We start from the raw sequence: 19,816 nt of genomic DNA, 5'->3' as shown, positions 1-19,816 counted from the left end.
TGAACTAGCGTGTGTACATAACTAGTTGAAATGCAACCAAGAACAAACAAAATACAATCGTCGCTACGACACTGCACTCGGGTTGGCGGCAAACAAGTTTACACAAAAGGGCTGGCCAGGTTCACATGAGGTCACTGTGTGACGTAGGTGTTCCCGTGACTCATAATCAGGTTCATTAGGTGTTCACTCGGAGAAAAAGGTACTTCTGTAAAACACACCAACATGGGAACCTGGGTGGCGTTTTTGTTCTTCACGTCTGCAGTCTTGTGGACTGGAGTGTCGTCATATGTCTACCAAACAAGTAAGTGATTCCTGGCAGGTGTAGTCCTGGTATAATCTGTTAAGATTGGTAGAGTAACATACATGGCGATTTATAACTTCCTCTGATCTTACTGTTAACAATGTTTCTATCTTTCCGTTGCGCATGTAGCGGGAACTAGGCTGGCCCGGTTCCTACTTCCTCTCCGTGGTAGGCGTATCTAATACCCGTTCGAAAATAGGGAACAGGTAGCTAAATACGGATGGATACCAGGGAAGAAATGTACTAGTGTGTACAGCGTGTATCATGTTGTTAACGTCATGTGTCTGTTATAAATATCTTCCCCTTATAACCCTTATAAACAATTCTGTACATCGTATACGTGTGTATAAAAGCACTCACGTGTGATAAACAAGAAAAATTGGTGGTGTCACAGCTTCTACCCAAAGCCACACCCCCTCTCCCGTCTGTCTCAGTGACGAGGTCGCCAGGGATTCGGTCCCCCTTGGACAAATCCGTCACTGATTCAACCCCCCCTCTAGCGATTTTGTTACCCCAACGAAGAAGGCAGTATCCGGGAGTTACGTCAGATGATACTACAATATCGCAATACTGTAAATCTATTTAAGTTCGCTTGGTTTTTATTTCGCGCTAAGGCGAAAATGGAGTGTTCGCGGTGGTTTAAAGATCGCGGCAGTGCTATAGTTACAAATTGCTACAGTACTGGACAAAAATGTTCGCGGTGGTTTTAAGTTCGCGGTGCATTTACAGTATCCCGTGTTACCATATGATTCATACGTCTGCATTCTGTAGTTGCTTGTACTGCTGTTCGTTTGCTCTTTCATATCTTTGTTTGTTCACGACCGCACCAGTCACAAGGGTGCACCAAAAGAGCTGTGAATGATTAAACACTCAGGTAACATTTACACTTATCGTCTGCAGTTGGTATGTACGGTAACGAAGGCAGGACGCTGAGCCTTAGAGAGGCTGGCTACATCAGCTGGACAGAATACAGCTACCGATACGACGATAACCAAGACTTCCGGGTTCACTTTGAAGCTCCGCTTGGAAAGAGAATCATCCTGTATTTTTACGATATCGACATTGAAGACAATGATGATTGTCGGTACGATCGCCTGGAGGTCTGCAATGGAGCTGTTAATTATGACACTTGCCCTTTTCCCAGGTAATATGACAAAAATACTGCAATGGTAAATAGCATGAGTGTGAGTGTGGGTTAGCTCTGGTAAGGTGGTGATTAAGACTTGTAATGCAGAGTAATGGCAGTTAATGAAGGTTTTCCGTTTTTCTTGCTTAACCACACCTATTTTCTTACATTAACTACATGTTATGTAATCTAGTGTAACTTTTATGATTTAATAAAAAAATGATGATTAATTATGTTAATTTGATGATGTCATAGGTCAAAATCCAAGATGGCGGACCATGTCAGTTGCTTAGTCAATTTTCTCTTCAGAATCATCACTACCTTTTTTTTATTAATAAGAAAACATTCCAATTAGCTTTTAAGTCATAATTACGTCATATTACGTCATCATGACCCATAGGTGTCAGATAACATCTATTTAACTTCTACACCATCCTCTTGCTTTTACATAATCTACGATAAGCTACATTTCTGCTACCTTACTGAAACATTTATATATTGTGTTACTAAGTTATGCCTGTTTGAGACTATGTTGGAAGTAAAGTTATTGTTCCTCTCCTTTTCCAAGCATTGTTTGTGGCACATACGCAGCTGACTTCGTATCTATGGGCAACGTCATCACCATACGATTCAAGTCCGACTCAAGCAATGAGGGGCACTTCAAGCTCATTTACACTGTCTTCAGTTACCCAACACATGGTGAGGTTACTATGCTCTGTATCTGTATGATATCAGATAGTTAAGTTATTTTTATGTTAAGGAAGTTAGTAGCTTTCTGAAAAATCTAGAAAATGTATATCCTTCGCGACATTTACATATTGCAACCATTCATTACAATTACAAATGCATGTAGTATAACGGAACTTATAAAGCAAATACTTGTATATAATTCAATCTGATTACGTCACAAATCAAAGTTGTTCAAAAGTTATGAAGTATGCAGCCGTTTAGTGATCCTGTAATCCTTACCTAATGGGCATGTGCATTCCACGAACGTCACAGGATACACATGCTCTGTTGGCGACTGCATGTGCTCCAATGGTCGGTGCATCAATGCGACGTTGCAGGGGGACGGAGTGAACAACTGCGGCAGCGATCAAGTCAGCGATGCCAGGACTTGCTATGACGCAGGCTACATCCACACTACGACGATGACCGTCCGTCCGATGTTTCCCACAGATTACTCTAACTGTAAGTTTATCTTTGGATACAAGTATGACTGTATGATGATAAGCGTACACATATCATCTAATCGTTCATTGCCTTTTCTATTGCTTAGCTTCTATACATCTTAGTGCACTGTGTATGCTGCGAAAAATGCATTTAAGATGGTTTGAGGTAAAACAAATCTGTAAGACGTCTTCTCAAACCATGATATTGCTCGCAGACTTAATGATCACATTTTTGTTCGGAGCGTTTGACTGGTGCCTTTGCTCATCAATAACAAAAATGACTTCTGACGGCCTTGGTAAGAAGCTATTGTCACACAAACGGTTCAAGCTAATTAACTAACAATCATCACCCACAGTTTACCTTTCGGAGCACTGTCGGGACTCCGTGGATTTAGGCTACTCCGGATACATCCAGTGGGACCGCCGTGGTTCTCACTGGGACAGTCAGAGCTGCTGGGTCAACTTCTCCCCTCCCCCGGGGATGCAGGTGTTGCTGCAGTTCGTGGAGGTTGACATGGAAGGCAACTCTCCGTCATGCTCCTACGACAGACTTCTTGTTTTCTCCCAGTAAGTTAATTATGGCGTCTCTATATTCCTGCACTTGACACTGACACACAATTCTAACTACTGTGTGTGTGTGTGTGTGTGTGTGTGTGTTTGTGTGTGTGTGTGTGTGTGTGGGTGTGTGTGTGTGCGCGCGCGCGCGTGTGTGTGTGTGTGTGTGTGGCTGTCTGTCTGTCTGTCTTTGCACACGATGATTTGGCAATGTCTGGATGGATGGATGGATGGATTGTCTTGATACTTGGTATGTGGAAAGGTAATGATGAGACCTCCAAATGATTAGATTTTGGGCCTACTAGCGGATTGTTATGATACTGTAGCGGATCGAATATGGCAGGTGCTAAAGACTCGAGATAACATGAAATACATGATCCTGTATGTGCCCCGTTGTTGCTCTATCATTCTATTAGCCCAACCTTCGACAACGACGTTTCGCCGGACAGGACGATCTGTGGTGATGATGACGTCAGCTCCTATATCGGCACATCGGTGGGGCTGAAACTAGAAACTGACAGCTCCGTAGGCGGTGACTTCAACATTCTGTACACAGTGTTCCGAGGTAAGGAATAAGTATAAGGTCCTTTAGCTGGGAAGCAAGAATGTATGCAACAATGAAATGTATGCAACAAAGATGAGAAATTGGTCCCAAAAAAAACCCCACAAAAACAGCGCTTATCAGGGCAAACACCACATGGAAGTGTGACAAAGGCATGTCTACTACATGTACTACATAAAAATACAAGATGTCTTTTGTTACATTCACAAAGAAGGTTATGCTTTAGCCAGCTTTCATGTGTGCCTGTGTACACGATAACTTGGGAATGTCTAGATGGATTGTCTTGATACTTGGTGTGTGTGTAGCCCCCAAAAAATGACAAAGTAGAAAGCCCGACAAAAACGCCTAAAAACACGTCAAAAACCTGCCGGGCCCACTCCTCTGCTTGGAGAGTAGTGTGTGGGTACGGGTAGGAAATGATAAGACTTCAAAATGATTAGATTTTGGGCCTCCTACTACACGAAAATACAAGATGTGTTTTGTTGTTGTTCCCAGCCAGTTACTCCTGCAGCAGTGGTGAGTTCCGTTGTGCCCGAGGACAGATGTGCATGGCCAGTAGTGTACGGTGTGACGGTCAGGACAACTGTGAGGACGGCAGTGACGAGTACCAGTGCCCATCAATCGGTATTTACACATCGTCACGTTTTGTGAAGGCCCCCTTTCGAGCATCTGCATCAGATTTATCTGTATCTATATAGCCGGTTTAACCGCCATTCAGCGTAACACACCAGCTTCGTAGGCACGCGGCGCAGCAGCAGCTGGCTATATTACGCCGAACGACCTGTCACGTCTAACCTTCGCATATCTAACTGCATGCATTGTTTAAAGCTGTTTAATGAGGATGCTTCCACGGAACTTGGCTGCAACGAGTTCCACTCTACGAACGTTGTAGGAAAATACGAATTTTTGAACACATCAATCCTAGGTTGAAAAGTCTGATACTTAAAGGCACGACTATTTCTTGTCCTTTGCTGAGCTGGTATAGATACTTATTAGTCGGTACGTCTACCAGTTTATTAGTCATTTTGTACATCATGCATAGTGACAAAGTGAGCAGACGGCGATCGATGAGCGACAGTACAGCGACAAAGATTGGACTTGTGTGACCCTTGGTTTTCATTATTGGAATATGATGTAAGATGTATGGTTTGAAATAAAACATACAACACGTCAAAAAATTCGTTCATCTATGAAATTCGTTGAGCGATCTGTCAAATCTTCGGTCGCCCAGCGGTCGCAGCGTGGTTGCAGAGTCGAGTAGAAAGGGGGCGTAAGCTTTGTCAGTATTTCTTGTAGCTTACGCAACAATGGCCGACCGGTCACTAGCTCGTCTCGACATGTGAAGAATTGGAATGACTTGATGTCAATAGAATTGAATCTCCACTTCCAAACTCCACTGTCAGCATGATATGTGTGTATTGGTGTGTTAAGCAATGGTTGTTCTTCCTTTGTGATGAGGAGTAAAATTTGGACTAAATGTACATCACCAAGTAAGAAACTAGCAGTCCTAATGTGATAGCCCTTAATTTTTGTTTCATTTTCATTTTTGTCGTTTCATGTTTTTTGTAGCGCCTCCTGCGGTGGCGTCGTCAAGTTCCGGAGTGAGCACTGGAATAGTGATCGGCGCCGTTGTGGGGGCGCTAGCGGTGCTGTTCCTCATCGCAGCGCTAGTGGGCGTTATCTGTCACTGCAGCAGACGACAGGTAAGTTTTATAATTCCAGTACTCTTTTCATACTCGTTGCTCTTCTGGTGCGAATAGAAGTGACGATTGTCATTTTAGTTTCTGAATTAGAGTTATGCAATGACATTGATCGAGAATTCCTGTCGTTGCCAAATTATTATTTTCAAACTTTCAATTCTCATAGCGATTAAGTATACCGTCAAAGATGTCCCTGTAGTCGCCTAAGCTTTATTTTCACAGTATGGAAACCATTGGGCAACCTATGAGGGACCAGCTGCAGAAATCATTTGTCCTTGAGATTATTGAACCGCCATTGAAAGTACATCGGAAGACCTTGTGATTTGTTGAGTGCTAATTGAGAAATATGTCAAATTTTGGACGCTCAACGATTTCGTATAACCCTCACTTTACATAGGGGATGATGTCTTATTTTAATCGGCCATGCATGTCTTGTCACGTTATAAGACTGCTGATTGAATTTGAGAGACAGGTAACATGTCTTTCGTCATTCAGACGTTTTCTAACCTGTACTTACTTATTTGGTTATCCCTTTTAGGCAAGAACCCCAGCTGCAGCCAGATCCCCCGACCCTACGGGTACCCCACTCTACCCTACCGGCCAGCAGGCTACCTACCCTACCGACGCCCCTCCCTACCCTACGGGCGCCCCTCCCTACCCTACCGGCGCCCCTTCGTACCCAACCGCTCCCCCCGGACACTACACATACCTCGTCGTCAACCAGGGTATGGCTGGTCCCTCGTCTGCATTTGCGACCCAAGGAGCCGCTAACTCAGGATATGAACCCCCTCCCGCTTACTCGTACCCCCCTCCCGGGCTGGCTTATCCCCCCGCGGCAACAACCGGGCAGAACAACCAACAAGAGGCCGTGCAGATGGCAACAATGGATCCTTCTAATTAATCCTATTCCGGGTTGTTATTGTAGGATTCCGCAGAGCTTAGTAGCAGGATTATAGTTTGCCATTGATAGGTCAATACAGTAATGTTTATAGGACAGATGTGCCATAAACAAGGTTTTCTTTTCATGACACTGAAAATATATCAGCAATATTTTGTTTTAAAGAAACCAGTTGTGACACTTAAAAGTTGACAAAATCATCAGTACCAAGGTTAGTTATTACTACCAGTTTTAATCAGTGTGTATTGCTTTACGCCATGGCATGTACGCTACATTTTACAAAACTGTGATATGGACATACATAGAATGTTTCAACTTTTTCTTTATCAAAGACAGCATGTTTGTCATTCATTGTTTCAGATAAAAATGATGTTGATACAGACTTGCTCAGCTCAAATGTGTAAATCCCATTAAACCGTGACAATATGTCACACCAGCATGTTAACAGCTCAAACCTATATTCTATAATCCACAGAAGCGTCATCATGTCAAATCACATCATATCAGTAAATTAATTCGGAACTGAACAAAAATACAAAAAAGTACAGCTATTAATAATGAGATCATGGCCGTGGTATTACAGAATCAGAAGCGTATAAACCTTGTATCATCCTTACTAAATCTCCTCATGGTGTTTATTGATGCTATTGTAATTTGTTCCATGTATCATCATAATTATCATGTATATGATTACAATGAAGGGATACAGTTGGTGTTTTTTGTTTTTAATTAGGAAAGGTTGAGGCTAGTTTGTTTTGCATTGTTGTAAGGACTCCGGTTAGAATGTATTCACTAGCGGATATCTACAAAACACAATACGATACAATACAATACAAAGCTTATCACTCAAATTAGACACCCCCCCCCCACACACACACACACAAACAAACAAAAATTATCTTAAGACTTTTACCCCAGCCTCGAGAAATCCTTGATAAATGTAGACATCTAGAAAATCGCCTTGAAACATATCTTGCAATAATTTCTTTTTTTCCAAAAACTGAATTATGTTTTGTTTACTCTTAACTGATCACGGATGGCTGATCTACCATCGAAAGGGTTCAGCCAGCGTTAAACTCCACTTCAGCCACTGGTACCGCAGCGTTCTTCACGCCACGAGCTCTCACAAGTCTCCTGGATGTGCTCATTCCTACAGTCGTGAGCTATCTCAGCTACGTGGGCATCCAAACCTTCCCAGTTATCTACCGGTCCGGCACACACTGACCCGGGAAAGAGATGCTCATCCGCTCCGTCGTACAGCCAGGCTTCGAACTTGTCCAGCGGAAGTGACGTCATGGTGGAACAGTCGATGTTTGGGCCGTAGAACCCGACCCCGAAGGGACGAAGCCCTTTGCTCTCGTCCCCAGGGTAGCACAGCGCCTTCCAGAAGTACCCAGGAATGGCCACTCGTCCTTTCATCCACGTGGTTTGTTGGCCCAGCTTTGTGCCCGTGATGACGTAGAGGGTTTTGCTGTTGGAACCGACTTTCTCCGCGTTCTTGTAGACTTCGTCTGCCTTCCTGCCGACTGCGCATTCGTACGGCTGCCACACGCACTGGTTAAAGTCGTCGTCCTGTAGAAATGAATATTTAACGGGACTCCTGTTACTATAACAATACAAGTGATGTTTTAGTGACAGTGTCCGAAAGCGTAAATCAGAAAAAGTGGACCATCTGCCACTGTCTCTGACCTGCGGAGCCACGTTGATCATACTGAAGGTTCCGTCCTGCACGTCTGCATCTTTGTCGTTGATGGCGTTAGGGTTGATGTGGCCCCGGTTGTAGATTTCGCCACAGCCGGAGTAGTCGCCATCCATTGCCTGGCAGTCGGGACAGAAGCTCCCCTTCAGTTCTCCAAAGCTGGGGTTGCGGAGGGAGCAATCCGGGATGTCCGACGCTCGGGAGATGCCCCAACTCTTGGTGTCGACTTTGCACTGTTGAGAAATTTCATCATGCATTTCCATTCCGCACAGCCCTGTAAAATACATGACATTGTGGTGAAAATGGGAATCTGAGGAAAATTACTATAAAGGAATTTAGAATAGAAAGAAAGAAAGAGAGAAAAGAAGACGACCAAAACCGGTTACGTGGACTGTATAGGAATGAAAACGGTTACTAGTTTTGTTGATATATTAGGTTTGCATTATTTTTCCTGATAATTACCGAGACTACTGGTATACGTCAAAAACACTTCATCCACACAATCTTTCAAAACTCTGTGCAAAAGAATTGTGTGACCTCTGACCTTCAATCCTTACGACCTGGCACGATATGGACTATGAGTATGGATATGATTTTGTTATGACGCACAAATGTTATGTATATATCAGTGTATTGTTTGTATGTTTGTATGTGTGTATCTAGGGCCTCCCTGAAAATCAGTGCGAAGCCACTGAGGGAGCTACCCTAGTAAAAGAATACAGAAATAAATAAATAAATAAAACATACACATTTCAGCAGATCACTACTTGGCCTGTCATGTTTTTCCACCTCCGGTTTGCATGTGACGGAGGACCCCATGTATTCAGGGATGCGGTAGATTAAAAGAAGTACGAAAAGAAAGGAAGTAAGAAAAGCACAAAGAAAGAAGAAATAGATGAAGAAACACCAACGCAGACAACTCTATTCAGTGAGAAGGCCATGAATGACGATAACTTAAAAGGTTTGCAAGTTGTGAAAATTACCGAGCTGGACTCTGTCCCACATGCTTGATGACGGCCTCTCTTGTTCTTCTAGCTTCGGGTCACGTGTGATGGCGGAGGCGGTGTACTCAGGGATGCGGTAGTGAACATTGTAGGTCGTGGCGAACAGGTGCTTTTCATCCCCGGCGCGGGTGTGGCAGATTCGTACGGTGGCGCCGTTGTTGTTCTTGATATAACCGCTAGATGGCCAGGCATCACCCACGAAGAAGTGGTCACAGTCACTTTGCAAGTTGGAATGTCGTTCCAAGCATTTCTCCAGAGGAGCGGTATCGTCTTAAGAAGCAATGTTAAGGTGTTGATTAGTGTATGTATAAAAAAGGTTCAAACACTACCACAACATCGTCAACATTTTTACTGTGGCTGACTACAAAGTATCATACTACATATTGAAACTTTTGTCTCCTACTTCTATGATACCCGCAACACGAGAATCAAAAGAAACACCTTGTCGTTCAAACAAAAATAGAATTCTCTACCTTTAAGTGCTGGTGATACAATGGCCATAGGTTGACCAAAAGATTCAGTACTGTAAGTGATGAACATGATGTTTTACGGGGTGACCTGACGGAAGTTTTCACCTTCAACGAGAAGGCTCGACGCTAGACGAGACTGATTTCGTACCATTGTTACACAAAATCATGTCATATGACTTGATAGAGATCACAAAATGTTCAAGCAGTAATGTCACTGATGAACGGTGTTTCAAGTCAACAAAACTGCAAAGTTTACTTACTGTGGCTCTGATTACAAATATCCTCTGTGGCATCTTCGTCATGTTGAAATAGAACAGGGAAAAATTAGATAATTGAAAGTGTCAAAAGAACTGAAGCTGTGAGCTTTTGATTAATAAACAATGAAACTGGTGTTTAAACAAAAAAATTACAGTATAATGGCTATGTTTTTTTCTTAATTTGATGTAGATAGATGAGGATGTACAGTCTCTGAGAATGGCAAAGTATTCATTTTCACATGAACAGTTGACGTAAGTGAACACAATGATTGTGTACCGATGTGACAATAAAACAAGCGTCTGGACCCTTTCCATATTGGACTGTACTCAGGCACAGCCCTACGAGAATGTACGAGAGTTGCACGAGAACGAGGTAACGTTGGGTAACATAAATTCGGGATTTTTCCGATAATGGTTAACTGAAATCAATCTAGCAGAACAATAAACCATCCTTTTTTTCTATTATTCTGTCAGTATCATGAACTATCTTTGCACTAATCATATGTATGGTAGATTTTGTCTCTAGTCGTGCTGACACCATAATATTTCAACTTGAAACTACCGTCCGCCGCACACACAATGACGGTGCTGTCGGACAGGGGTGCACATTAATTCGGGAGAGAAGACTCGTCTTGAATATCTTACCGCTAATCACATTTTATACAGCAGCTACTCGTTCCATCCTTGGCTTGAGGAGAGTGCTGTGGATATAGACGTGTCCAAGTAAAAAAAATACACGAAAAAACGGCCGCACCGCACACATCAGGCCTTTGCTAACATCCCGTTTGTTGAGTCGGTAGAACGTCACTCAAAGTCGATCCCCACCGTCATGGCAACGTGTACATTATTCATGGCAAGTTAGCTGGATGCAATGGTTATACTACTTTGTCCATGTGTTCCTTGTTGTGTTAGGAGCAAACTTTGAGGAAAATATCGTCTTCAGTCCACTATCACAAGCAACATTTAGACAAAAAAGTGTTCCTCACAAACCTTTTGTCGTCTGCTTGACGACATGATTCTGGGTAACAATATGGCGGCGGGAAAATACACGTGCCGTAGGTTGTAGCAACAAAGAGGAGTTTTGATGATTGATCACACTTAGAATCCAGTTGCAGGTTAGCAAAAGAGATTGTAATAAGTTGTCTTGTAAATAATTGTGTTTAGCAGGCAGGAGATGTGACATTTGTCTTATAAACCAGCGAACAACCGTGCAGTGTGAGTCTCCCACGAAGCCCCCAGACTCTGTCGATAAGGGACGGAGAGTTTTTGACGTCGCCAACTTCTATTGCATGGTTATCGAAGCTTTTCAGACAGTATTCTGAATGCGTTAGTCTGTCAAGTTTGCATTTCTAGCGGTATTACTGATGTTGCATCTAGCACATATACCTAAATACCCCGTTTTCGAAAAATCCCGAATTTAAGTACCCCACGAATTTATGTTACCCAACGTTATATTGTTTTCTGATAATTTGCAGATTTCTTCCACAAACTGTGCAATCAAATTCTAATAAAAAGCAAATTACAACTATTAAAGGAAACACACCTTACCTTTCATAACGTACGACATGATGTTGCTAGGCAGGTTGACGTTGCCAAGCAACAAGGCAGCAACTGTGAAGCCCGCCGCGCCGGCCCCAAGCAAGGCTCCTGCACCCGGCATTCTGATGACGTCACTGGATAGTCAGTCCTACCTGGTGATTTCAAAATACGTCACATTAGCTCAACGGTCCTAGGAGAAGATGTAATATGATACTGTGCCAACCAAATCTTACGTCGATATCTGTGTGGGTGTTTACACAATGAAATATTTCATATGAACACGTATTTTTGGTACCAAAATTCTAAGTAAAGCATGTATTCTATTGTTCTACATGCTGTGTAGGATCTAGGACTGAACAGGCGAGAGATTTTACATTTGATGGGTCTGAAGTGCCGCGAAGGTCATGACCTTAATGCAACACTCACGCTTCTCATGCACACTTAGTTGTATCATTACTCTTGTAGGAAAATAGAGGGGGGTCTTCTTGGGACTAATAAGGTTGTTTCTGTCATATCTAAAACATGGTACCCAAGGACTGTCACACTAACCAATACTTGCCAATAGCGTGCGAAGCGAGGTAAACAACATTCACTGTGACTCGCAAACCAACGACACTCAAGGAGGTTAAAACACTGGAATCAATCAGTAGACCATTAAACTACAACACACTACCAATTAAGTGAAGGAGACACCTTCTTCGTTAAAGAAAAAGGAAGATAGAATGCCGTTTTAACGCACTGTTATTCTGGATGACAGGTGTCTGCGATGCCCTGTGGTTCCTAGCGGAAACGAGAGAGAGTGAAGCAAACAAATCCAATTAAAAGGTTCCGGGTCGGAGTTCGAATCGGACTGGTAAGGGCGTGGTAATCTGTCGGAAGTGCGTGGTCGTCACCTTGACCGTTGCCCCCTATTGGTTGGTGATCGTAATAGCTGAGCATAAATTTTGGATCACCTAAAAAGCCTGTCAGTTGTTGTATTTTGGGGCGTGGTGAAGTTGGTTCACCATCGAGGCCTTTTTATTTTAGTCCGCCGCAACGATGATTTGTTTTCTTTTGCCTGATGACCCAAATAGCAGCGTTTTAATGCATTTCCAATGAATTTGTGTCATCATAGATTGCGAAGAGGTTATCACATGACTTTTTTTACTTCCATTTTTCAGAGACAGGGCGTACTACGCTTTTTTGAAATACATGTATAAGCCGTTACCCCAGGAAAACAAAAAAAGGTTATCATGGCGTCTTGTTAAGGCCCATTTCCGTTGGCTTGACGTTAGCGGCCGCGCGGGGGTGTTCATTCCCTGCAAATCATGTGTGAATGTCCTTTCTTTTCCTAACAATCCCTATTTGCTCTAGTTTGACAGGAGCTACATCATCCGGAAAGTCTGTATTCATGCGCATATTTACAGATGTTAAAGACTTCAAAGGTTTCCACTTTGTGTGTTTCTACTTCACGGGCTGTAGGCATGACCTGGCGACGCGTCGGTGATTGTCAAACGATGCCCGACAAACATAATTTGCTGCTGTTTTGACTGCTTGACTTGTCCCATGACTTCAAAACTGAACTGATATAGACGTGCATTCTTGCGAATCGTTCAAGATTTGTCGGGCGGTGGGACTTTTTTCCCTAGTGCGAATTGTCAGTAGGCCTGGGCTGCAGGTATCTTTTGACAGTTCCCATTGTCCCTGTACAATTTGTGAGCTTAATGTGTTTAGCTGTAGCAAAACAGGTTTTCCATTATAAAGGTCTTCATTCATTCATGATTAAATTCAAGGATTTTCTTTACTTTGCCTAATTGGTTTTAAGGAAAATAGGGTACCAAGGCGTGTGGACTTTTCCTACCCGCACACTATGGTCACACAGTCACACAGTCACACAGTCACACACACACACACACACACACACACACACACACACACACACACACACACACACACACACACACACACACACACACACACACACACACACACACACACACACACACACACACACACACACTTTCCTTGGTTCAACAACAACAACACCTACCCCAGCTGGGGCCACGGTGTTTCTGTGGATGGCGGACGTCTTAATACAGAAGAAATACAATGGACAAAGGACTTCACTCCAATCCAATTTATTTGAAAACGCCTGTTCACAGTGTAGAGGAGCACATAGGTTAAATGTGACGTGCAACACGTATAGTTTAAAATGAAGATCTAATGACGTTTTTTAAAATGCCAATTGCAAAATATGGAGGTTTTGTGAATGCTTCAAAATATTCTCCTTTTTAACAGATACATTTTGAACAACAGCTCATTTGAAATGCACCGATAAGTCACCAATTCAACACTTCAATGTGATGTATGAATTTCAAGGCAATACTTACAAACAAAGAGTGTCGAAAATGTTGAGTTTAATGGATTGATACGAACAACTACGTCATACTTAACCTCCACATACCAGTGATCTGTCTAGTAGGTTCTTGACTCATTTTCTTGGAAATAAAGATTAGGTAAATTGTGTAAACATCACGCACACACACAGGTTTAATACTCTGCAGAAAACGGTCGTCTATACGTATCTTAACTCTTGACAAAGATTGGTATAAAACTCCTTAAACAATCTCAAATTATTTCTAGCAGAGGTACTACTGTAACAAGCAGTTCCATACAATGTCATGCAAATGTCACAATTTAATAAGGTTGTCAGAATAGATGCAACCATTTCCTTTCAGCTAACATGTCTGCTCTTGTGTCAAAAGCTATTTTATAAATTGCTGATTAGATACTGAATTACTGAAAAAAGACGTCCAACATTTTCTTATAGAACACACCACTACATACATGAATAAATGAATAAAACAAACAAACATCAAAATCAAGTGTGATTACATCACGTGTCAAGATCTATATCTCACATCTCACATTCCAGGAATCATAATTCAAGAATATGGTCACAAAAGAAAATCAAACAGTATGCTCTTTGTCAATAGCCTCAAGTAAAAGTTACAACGTATAACCTGTAATTCTCTAGCACGCATTACAACAAGCCGTTTATCAAGTTATTACCTAGTCCATCTACTGTCTGTAAAACAAAAGCCACACGCTATGTTGTGAAATCCTCGGTAACTGTTACTCTATCAAATCACATTAACACGGCAATCTAAGAATTAAGAGCAATTCTGTTCTACTTAGAATAGGTAGTCCATTCAACTTATAACACACGCAGGTGTAAAATGTATTACTCTAACACCAACAATCAGAAAAGAACACAGCATGGATGTCACAACATCCTCACCACCTATGTGTCACTGGTGGACGTACATGCGGCGGCGCAGTTGCTCCTTGTGTACCGGAAACAGAGCGATGAAGAATTCCGACCAACCGCCCTGGCGCACGCGCAGTAGCTCGTAGGCGTCGGTGATCTGGGACGCCTTTGCCAACGTCTCTGGATTTGCACATGTCACTGGAAGAGCAGAGCGTGGGCATGTCATCTCATGTAGCAGACAATCAATAATTTGACGTCTGAACAATTTCATTAACTATGCAAAAGTATATGCCTCAATTCTATTTTCTCAAAGGAACTGTGGTATTTGTTGTCGGTATAACTGTATCACCAGGTATTTGTTGAGTTACAGAAAATTTGATCATTTGCCTTTATATTCTAAAACATTATATACACTGTTCTACCTGTGATGACGTTGGAGCCGATGGGGCCGTCCAGGTTCGCGTAGCACCGCAGGAACTCGGTCAGCTTGTCCAATGGGAAGTCTTCACGAATCATCAGATCCACCTCAGAACCGCACGACAGGCCATGGTTGATGACGCGAAGGTCCCAGCATTTCAGCGCTCTGAAAAGAACAAACAATTGACAGAGGCGACATAAGTTTCTGGACAGGCTGCATTGAAGAAACAAAGCGTCAAGATTGATGGAAAGAATACCATATCGTAGCTTGTTGTGAAGTGAGAGAAAGTTTAATTTGTTCTCCACTTACTTGTAGATGTCACAGCTGTCCGGGTTTGCAGGCAGGTCCTGGGGTACAGGTGCCGGGCTCAGGTCCGACGCTATCGGCTGGCCGCTCCGCCGTCCGTCTGCCGACGCAGCGCTGTTCAGTCCGTACCCGACGTACGCCTCAAACGTGCCTATTCCTGGCAGCGCCACGAAGCCGAAAGGCCTATCCGGGAGAGAATACTCCTGCTCCAGTCGCTCAAAGGTCTCCTTCACTCCAGGTGGAGCATTTTCAAAGGTCTCCCGAAGTATCTTCAAGACGTTTTCAAACATCCAGGTTGCCAGCTCCTTTAATTCTTCGTTTTCACTGTGGCCGAACTTTGGTAAGGACACGGCTACATCTCGAAGATGCTTGAAAGTGGACGCTTTTGCTTCCTGTCTGGCTGATCCTCCCCGTGTGTCGAAGACGTACTCCTTCATGTCGTGGCCCCAGTCACACTTCAGACAAGTGAGGAGATCCGGCAGAGTTGTCAGCGCGGTGAGCGGGTCGTACACGAGCTTCTTGATGGCGTAGAGCGAGTCGATTGTATTGGCAGCGCCCACAAACATGAAGCCTAGATCATGGTACTCCGTACCGCCGTTTGAATGATCCCGGCCGGCCTCTATACATCTCCTCATCATGACAGACAGGAGAGGGCTGGGGCACACCTTCCATATGTTACCGTAACCGCCGACAAGGAAGGACACCAGCAAAGGAATCTGGAGACGAAGATGTTGCAGGAAGATCTCTTGGAATTCCGCAAAATTTTTGATCTGAGTAGCATTTGGCGAGGGAAAGGACTTTTTGGTACCCCGCAGGTAATGTGGACCAGCCTGTGAGTGGAGCGTTCCTTCGTTCAGTGCCATTTCGACGGCGTCGAGGAGCGAGAAGGTGGCGAACGCGAACTCCGAGGCGCCAACAAACACGGGCTCGAAACACCCATCACAGGCGTAGTTCCTGGCATCTCTCAGGGGAACGGAGATTCCCCTCCGTCCAGAATCCTGTAGGGCTGGAACCAGCCGGTCGTCATGCAGCAGGACCGGGTGGGCTCCTCCACTCAGCAGGGCTTTGGCGGTTTCCTCCAACACTTCTTGGGGGATGCCATCGTGAAGTCGTAACGTCAGGCACGGGGCGTTCAGAGGAAGACGCCGGGCAGCTCGGAGGCACATCAGGGTGACTTCGTTGCAGGCAGTCATTGGCTTCCGGTCGTCATTCGGCAGGTAGCCGCCGATGGTGAGTTGTTGTCCCCACTGGTTCATGCAGCCGCCCTGAGGAAAGTTGCCGCTGCTTGTATAGGGAACGGCACACATTCCGGGGAAGATCTTGTCCTGGGCGGCATGCGGGTTTAGCAGAGTTTTCTCGCCCACCTTGATCCAGAAACAGTCGATGACCTCCTGCCTCTCCTCCATGGTCATTCCGTCCTCAGAGTAAGACAACCCTAACAGTTGGTCGAGTCGCCCGATGGAGATCGGCTCACCGACGATGTGTAGACAGCAATGCATCGCGAAGACAAGCTGTGTGGCCTCCAGAAACGTGTCAGGCTTGTTCTTCACCAGCTTATGCATGCGATCACTGATCTGTCGAAGATTTGCCTTCTGCTCCGCAGTGAACGTTTCTTCACAAGACATGCTCTTGGCCAGTTGGGCATAGCTTTCTATATAAGCCTGCGCACCCATCAACGACTTCTTCGCCGAAAGAAAGAACATCTGTTTGTTCTCTTCCTTTTGTTTGGTGGCTTCACTGTCCATCTTATCGACAAGAGCCTGCAGACCTACCTCCAGAATGACTTGATAATCCGGCACGACGTGTCCAATAGCTGCAGCCTCCGTCACGCCCATCTGATAGGCTGGAATCTGCTCATCATCCGTCAGGTACGGCATCACTCTCTTTCCGAGACCGAGAGAGAAGCTTGGCATCACTCCCACGATCAGTTCATCCGGGTAGATACGGTACAGGTCGAACTGCTTGGAGTAGGGATCTGTGCTGACGATGTGCTTCAGGGTATAAAATGTGGCGAGGCCTTTCCTTATCGGGATCGCGTTTTTGTAGTCCAGTAGGAGTTTTTTATCGTCCTCGGTTAAGAACGTTGTAAGGTCGGGGATGTGAGGTTCGTCTTGTTTCTCGAACCAGCTGCGTTGCCAGTCGGTCATGACCAGACCCATGAGTTTGAGAACACGGCTGCTGGGTGTGTCCTGGGGGTCCTTATAGCCGCCTGTAGTCATCCGGTACAGGTACTCTCGGCTGTTGTAGAACATGTAGCCGTTGTCGCTCTTGACGTCCCACTGTGGCATCAGTTGGAGTTGATCCCGGACAGGGATGGGCGTCAGGCCGAGCTCCTCTGCACTCGGAACGTACCAGAAGCCTCCCTGTACTGCATCAATAGCAGTCAGTAGCTTGTCGTCTTTGGCAACCATTTGGTTGAGAATCTTCAGAAAGGTCTCGCATGTGTTTGCGCAGGAGATGTAGAAGAGACCCTCCTCTCGACCCACTCCGGTGTCGTTTGATCCGTATGGCATAGCCTGTCGGAGAATTCTCGGATGCCTTCCGGACGGGTCTAGGATTTTTGCACACTTGATGTGCCTCCTTGGGTCGAAGTCGATTAGGATGTCGTCCTTCACAGTCCTGCCGATGACGTTTTCCAGGAGGTGATGATTCGTGTCCAGGACGGTCCAGTTGAAGACGAACTTCTGCGTCAGCATGTAGGATCCACCGGGTTTGCCCTTGTCTCCTTCCGTGGTGATGATGAATTCGTCGATGTTCTCGACGTCCGTGGGGTTGGCCAGTCCGTCGGCAAAAAGGCCGCCAAACACTCGATTGTTACCGGTCTCCGAGTTCACAACTTCAAAGGTGCAGTATTTTTGTAACTGCCTCAAGTCATCTTGGACCATTTCTGTCAAGCCTTTGATGCATTCCTTGGAGTTAGACTTCAAAAAGAAGAAGATACTTTCACCGGTGTTTGCAAACTTGGTGGAGGTCGAGGCCGGCAGAAGATAGGGTCGTTTTCCTCGTGCTTCAAGAGCTAGAGATATGCTGCTATCCTGCCACTTCTCCCATAGCTCTGGATCAAAAGCCACAACGGACCAGGTCCGGTTCCCCTTTTCCTTTCCATACTCTGATAGCTTCTTGATCAGGCTCAGGAATCTGTCCTTCGGAGGCAAGGTTGCTTTTTTGAAGGTGACTGTGACAAAAACCCCGTGCTTTGGTTTCGTAGCCAGCAGACCAGGCTGCACCTTTCCTATCGGCCTTTCCTCATTCGAACGTACATCCATGTGTGCTCTTGTGGATGAAGCCCCGTCTATTCGCCTCTTTTTAGCTGGCGGCATCTTCTGTTTTTGTCTTGTTCTCTGACTGTAGTTTTAGAGTCGGTTGCAATCTGTTGTAAAAAGTATGCTTTTAAAACATGTACTAGGCCTAATTCAGTTGGTAACAACAAGTTACGTAATCAAAGCGTTACTGTTCCATTTTTTACTGACACAAACGTGTGAACCTTAGAAAGATCACTTTTCTCTTGTTCTGGTTTTTAAACTCTTACACGGTAGTTTAAGTCAGGTGCTCGACAACCCTTGGACAAGCTTAAGTCGCATTTTGGAGTATACTAATGGGGGAAAGTACACATAGCATTGACGATAAGAAATATACACTCCGCTAAGTATACAGAAACAGACACCCAACAAACTACAACCTCCACATTGCAGCTGACATAAAGCGCACAGATATGGGCACAGTATTCACTTAAGTTAGACATCACTTCGGCGATCCTTCAGAAATAAATTCTGTCAGTGTCAGGGGGTCTTTTACAAAGTAGACGTAACGGTGGTAGCGTAACATGTCCAGGCCGTCGTAACTAGTTAAAATATTTCGTGCTTCAAATTGCTGGTTACAAAATTTCCCCTACAGATTCTTTCCCTATTTTGTAAGGATTTATCATGGTTATAAAAGTCCCGTTGTGCTGTGATTTATCGGTTTATAGTGTTTGACAAGGCAGGACCTGTAAATCTATATGCCGGCTATAGAATACTGAAAGCGTCCAGCTCAGTATCTGCACCCTCAAAAACAATGCTGAGTAAGTCTGACTGCGGGCTATCACTTAACAAAAATTTACTTAATCATACGGATGACATCCGCACCAATTTTCGTACGTTTCCAAAACAAAAGTTTGCGGCCATACTGTAAATCGTACAAAGAAGCTGCAAAATGAGCAAAATGAGTAAACATATGCTGTAGATTTTAACAAAACATATCAGAAAATGAACTCAAAGTACCAGATGTAAAACAACAAAAATTAAGAATGTATTGTTTGTTATATAATGTTCATTGTGTTCGGTCATCTTTTAACCTTCCTGACCACACAGCTGTTCTGTCCCTATATTTTTTTCGCACGCTCGCACCAGTTTTGGGGGCACAGTCAGTCGATGTCATTCATATGATCACATCAGTATGGCCTAATAGTATTAGTAACACAACACTTTTCTCTTAAACACCGTCAGAAAAAAAGGAGATGGCAAAGAACGCCGATTTTACTCACCGATGGTCCGTAGCTATTCTGGGCGGCAGGTGTTGCG

The 19,816-nt window shown here is 44.2% G+C and overlaps 3 protein-coding genes across 4 annotated transcripts in view; 1 reads left to right on the top strand and 2 right to left on the bottom strand.

The window, feature by feature from the left end:
* The first annotated feature begins 142 nt into the window (after positions 1 to 142).
* Positions 143 to 7,023, top strand: LOC136441458 (low-density lipoprotein receptor-related protein 12-like). Its single transcript, XM_066437746.1, has 9 exons — positions 143 to 301; positions 1,202 to 1,445; positions 1,996 to 2,126; positions 2,430 to 2,618; positions 2,956 to 3,166; positions 3,571 to 3,719; positions 4,212 to 4,340; positions 5,286 to 5,419; positions 5,955 to 7,023. Exons 1-9 carry the CDS (start codon positions 223 to 225, stop codon positions 6,315 to 6,317), a joined length of 1,629 nt encoding a protein of 542 aa, XP_066293843.1. The 5' UTR covers positions 143 to 222; the 3' UTR covers positions 6,318 to 7,023.
* Positions 6,527 to 12,113, bottom strand: LOC136441459 (uncharacterized). Its single transcript, XM_066437747.1, has 6 exons — positions 12,023 to 12,113; positions 11,293 to 11,431; positions 9,748 to 9,780; positions 8,997 to 9,287; positions 8,004 to 8,287; positions 6,527 to 7,886 (listed from the first exon to the last, which is right to left on the bottom strand). Exons 2-6 carry the CDS (start codon positions 11,402 to 11,404, stop codon positions 7,398 to 7,400), a joined length of 1,209 nt encoding a protein of 402 aa, XP_066293844.1. The 5' UTR covers positions 11,405 to 11,431; positions 12,023 to 12,113; the 3' UTR covers positions 6,527 to 7,397.
* A 1,756-nt stretch (positions 12,114 to 13,869) lies between these two features.
* The window catches only part of LOC136441456 ((2S)-3-sulfopropanediol dehydratase-like), a 7,817-nt gene continuing 1,870 nt past the window's right edge, over positions 13,870 to 19,816 (bottom strand). The window contains exons 2-5 of one of the 2 annotated variants that reach the window (XM_066437743.1): positions 19,780 to 19,816; positions 15,261 to 18,627; positions 14,956 to 15,116; positions 13,870 to 14,731 (exon numbers count right to left, since the gene is read on the bottom strand). The exon at positions 19,780 to 19,816 is cut by the window's right edge and continues 76 nt beyond it. In XM_066437743.1, coding sequence (XP_066293840.1) covers positions 14,574 to 14,731; positions 14,956 to 15,116; positions 15,261 to 18,577 — 3,636 coding nt within the window. In that variant the 5' untranslated portion in view covers positions 18,578 to 18,627; positions 19,780 to 19,816 and the 3' untranslated portion in view covers positions 13,870 to 14,573. The remainder of the gene's footprint in view (positions 14,732 to 14,955; positions 15,117 to 15,260; positions 18,628 to 19,779) is intronic. The other variant, XM_066437744.1, reaches the window with a different exon arrangement.

Source organism: Branchiostoma lanceolatum, chromosome 9 (genome assembly GCF_035083965.1).
Source record: "Branchiostoma lanceolatum isolate klBraLanc5 chromosome 9, klBraLanc5.hap2, whole genome shotgun sequence".
Taxonomy (NCBI): Eukaryota; Metazoa; Chordata; class Leptocardii; order Amphioxiformes; family Branchiostomatidae; genus Branchiostoma; species Branchiostoma lanceolatum.
Note: the sequence above shows the minus strand (reverse complement) of the source record. Positions and strands in the feature narration are given on the sequence as shown.

Coding starts and splice junctions, on each gene's coding strand:
- LOC136441458 (XM_066437746.1), top strand. CDS start 223: ATGGGAACCTGGGTGGCGTTTTTGTTCTTCACGTCTGCAGTCTTGTGG. Junction 302..1,201: donor GTCATATGTCTACCAAACAA/GTAAGTGATTCC, acceptor TATCGTCTGCAG/TTGGTATGTACGGTAACGAA. Junction 4,341..5,285: donor GTACCAGTGCCCATCAATCG/GTATTTACACAT, acceptor TGTTTTTTGTAG/CGCCTCCTGCGGTGGCGTCG.
- LOC136441459 (XM_066437747.1), bottom strand. CDS start 11,404: ATGCCGGGTGCAGGAGCCTTGCTTGGGGCCGGCGCGGCGGGCTTCACA. Junction 9,781..11,292: donor CATGTCGTACGTTATGAAAG/GTAAGGTGTGTT, acceptor AACATGACGAAG/ATGCCACAGAGGATATTTGT. Junction 7,887..8,003: donor TGATCAACGTGGCTCCGCAG/GTCAGAGACAGT, acceptor TCATTTCTACAG/GACGACGACTTTAACCAGTG.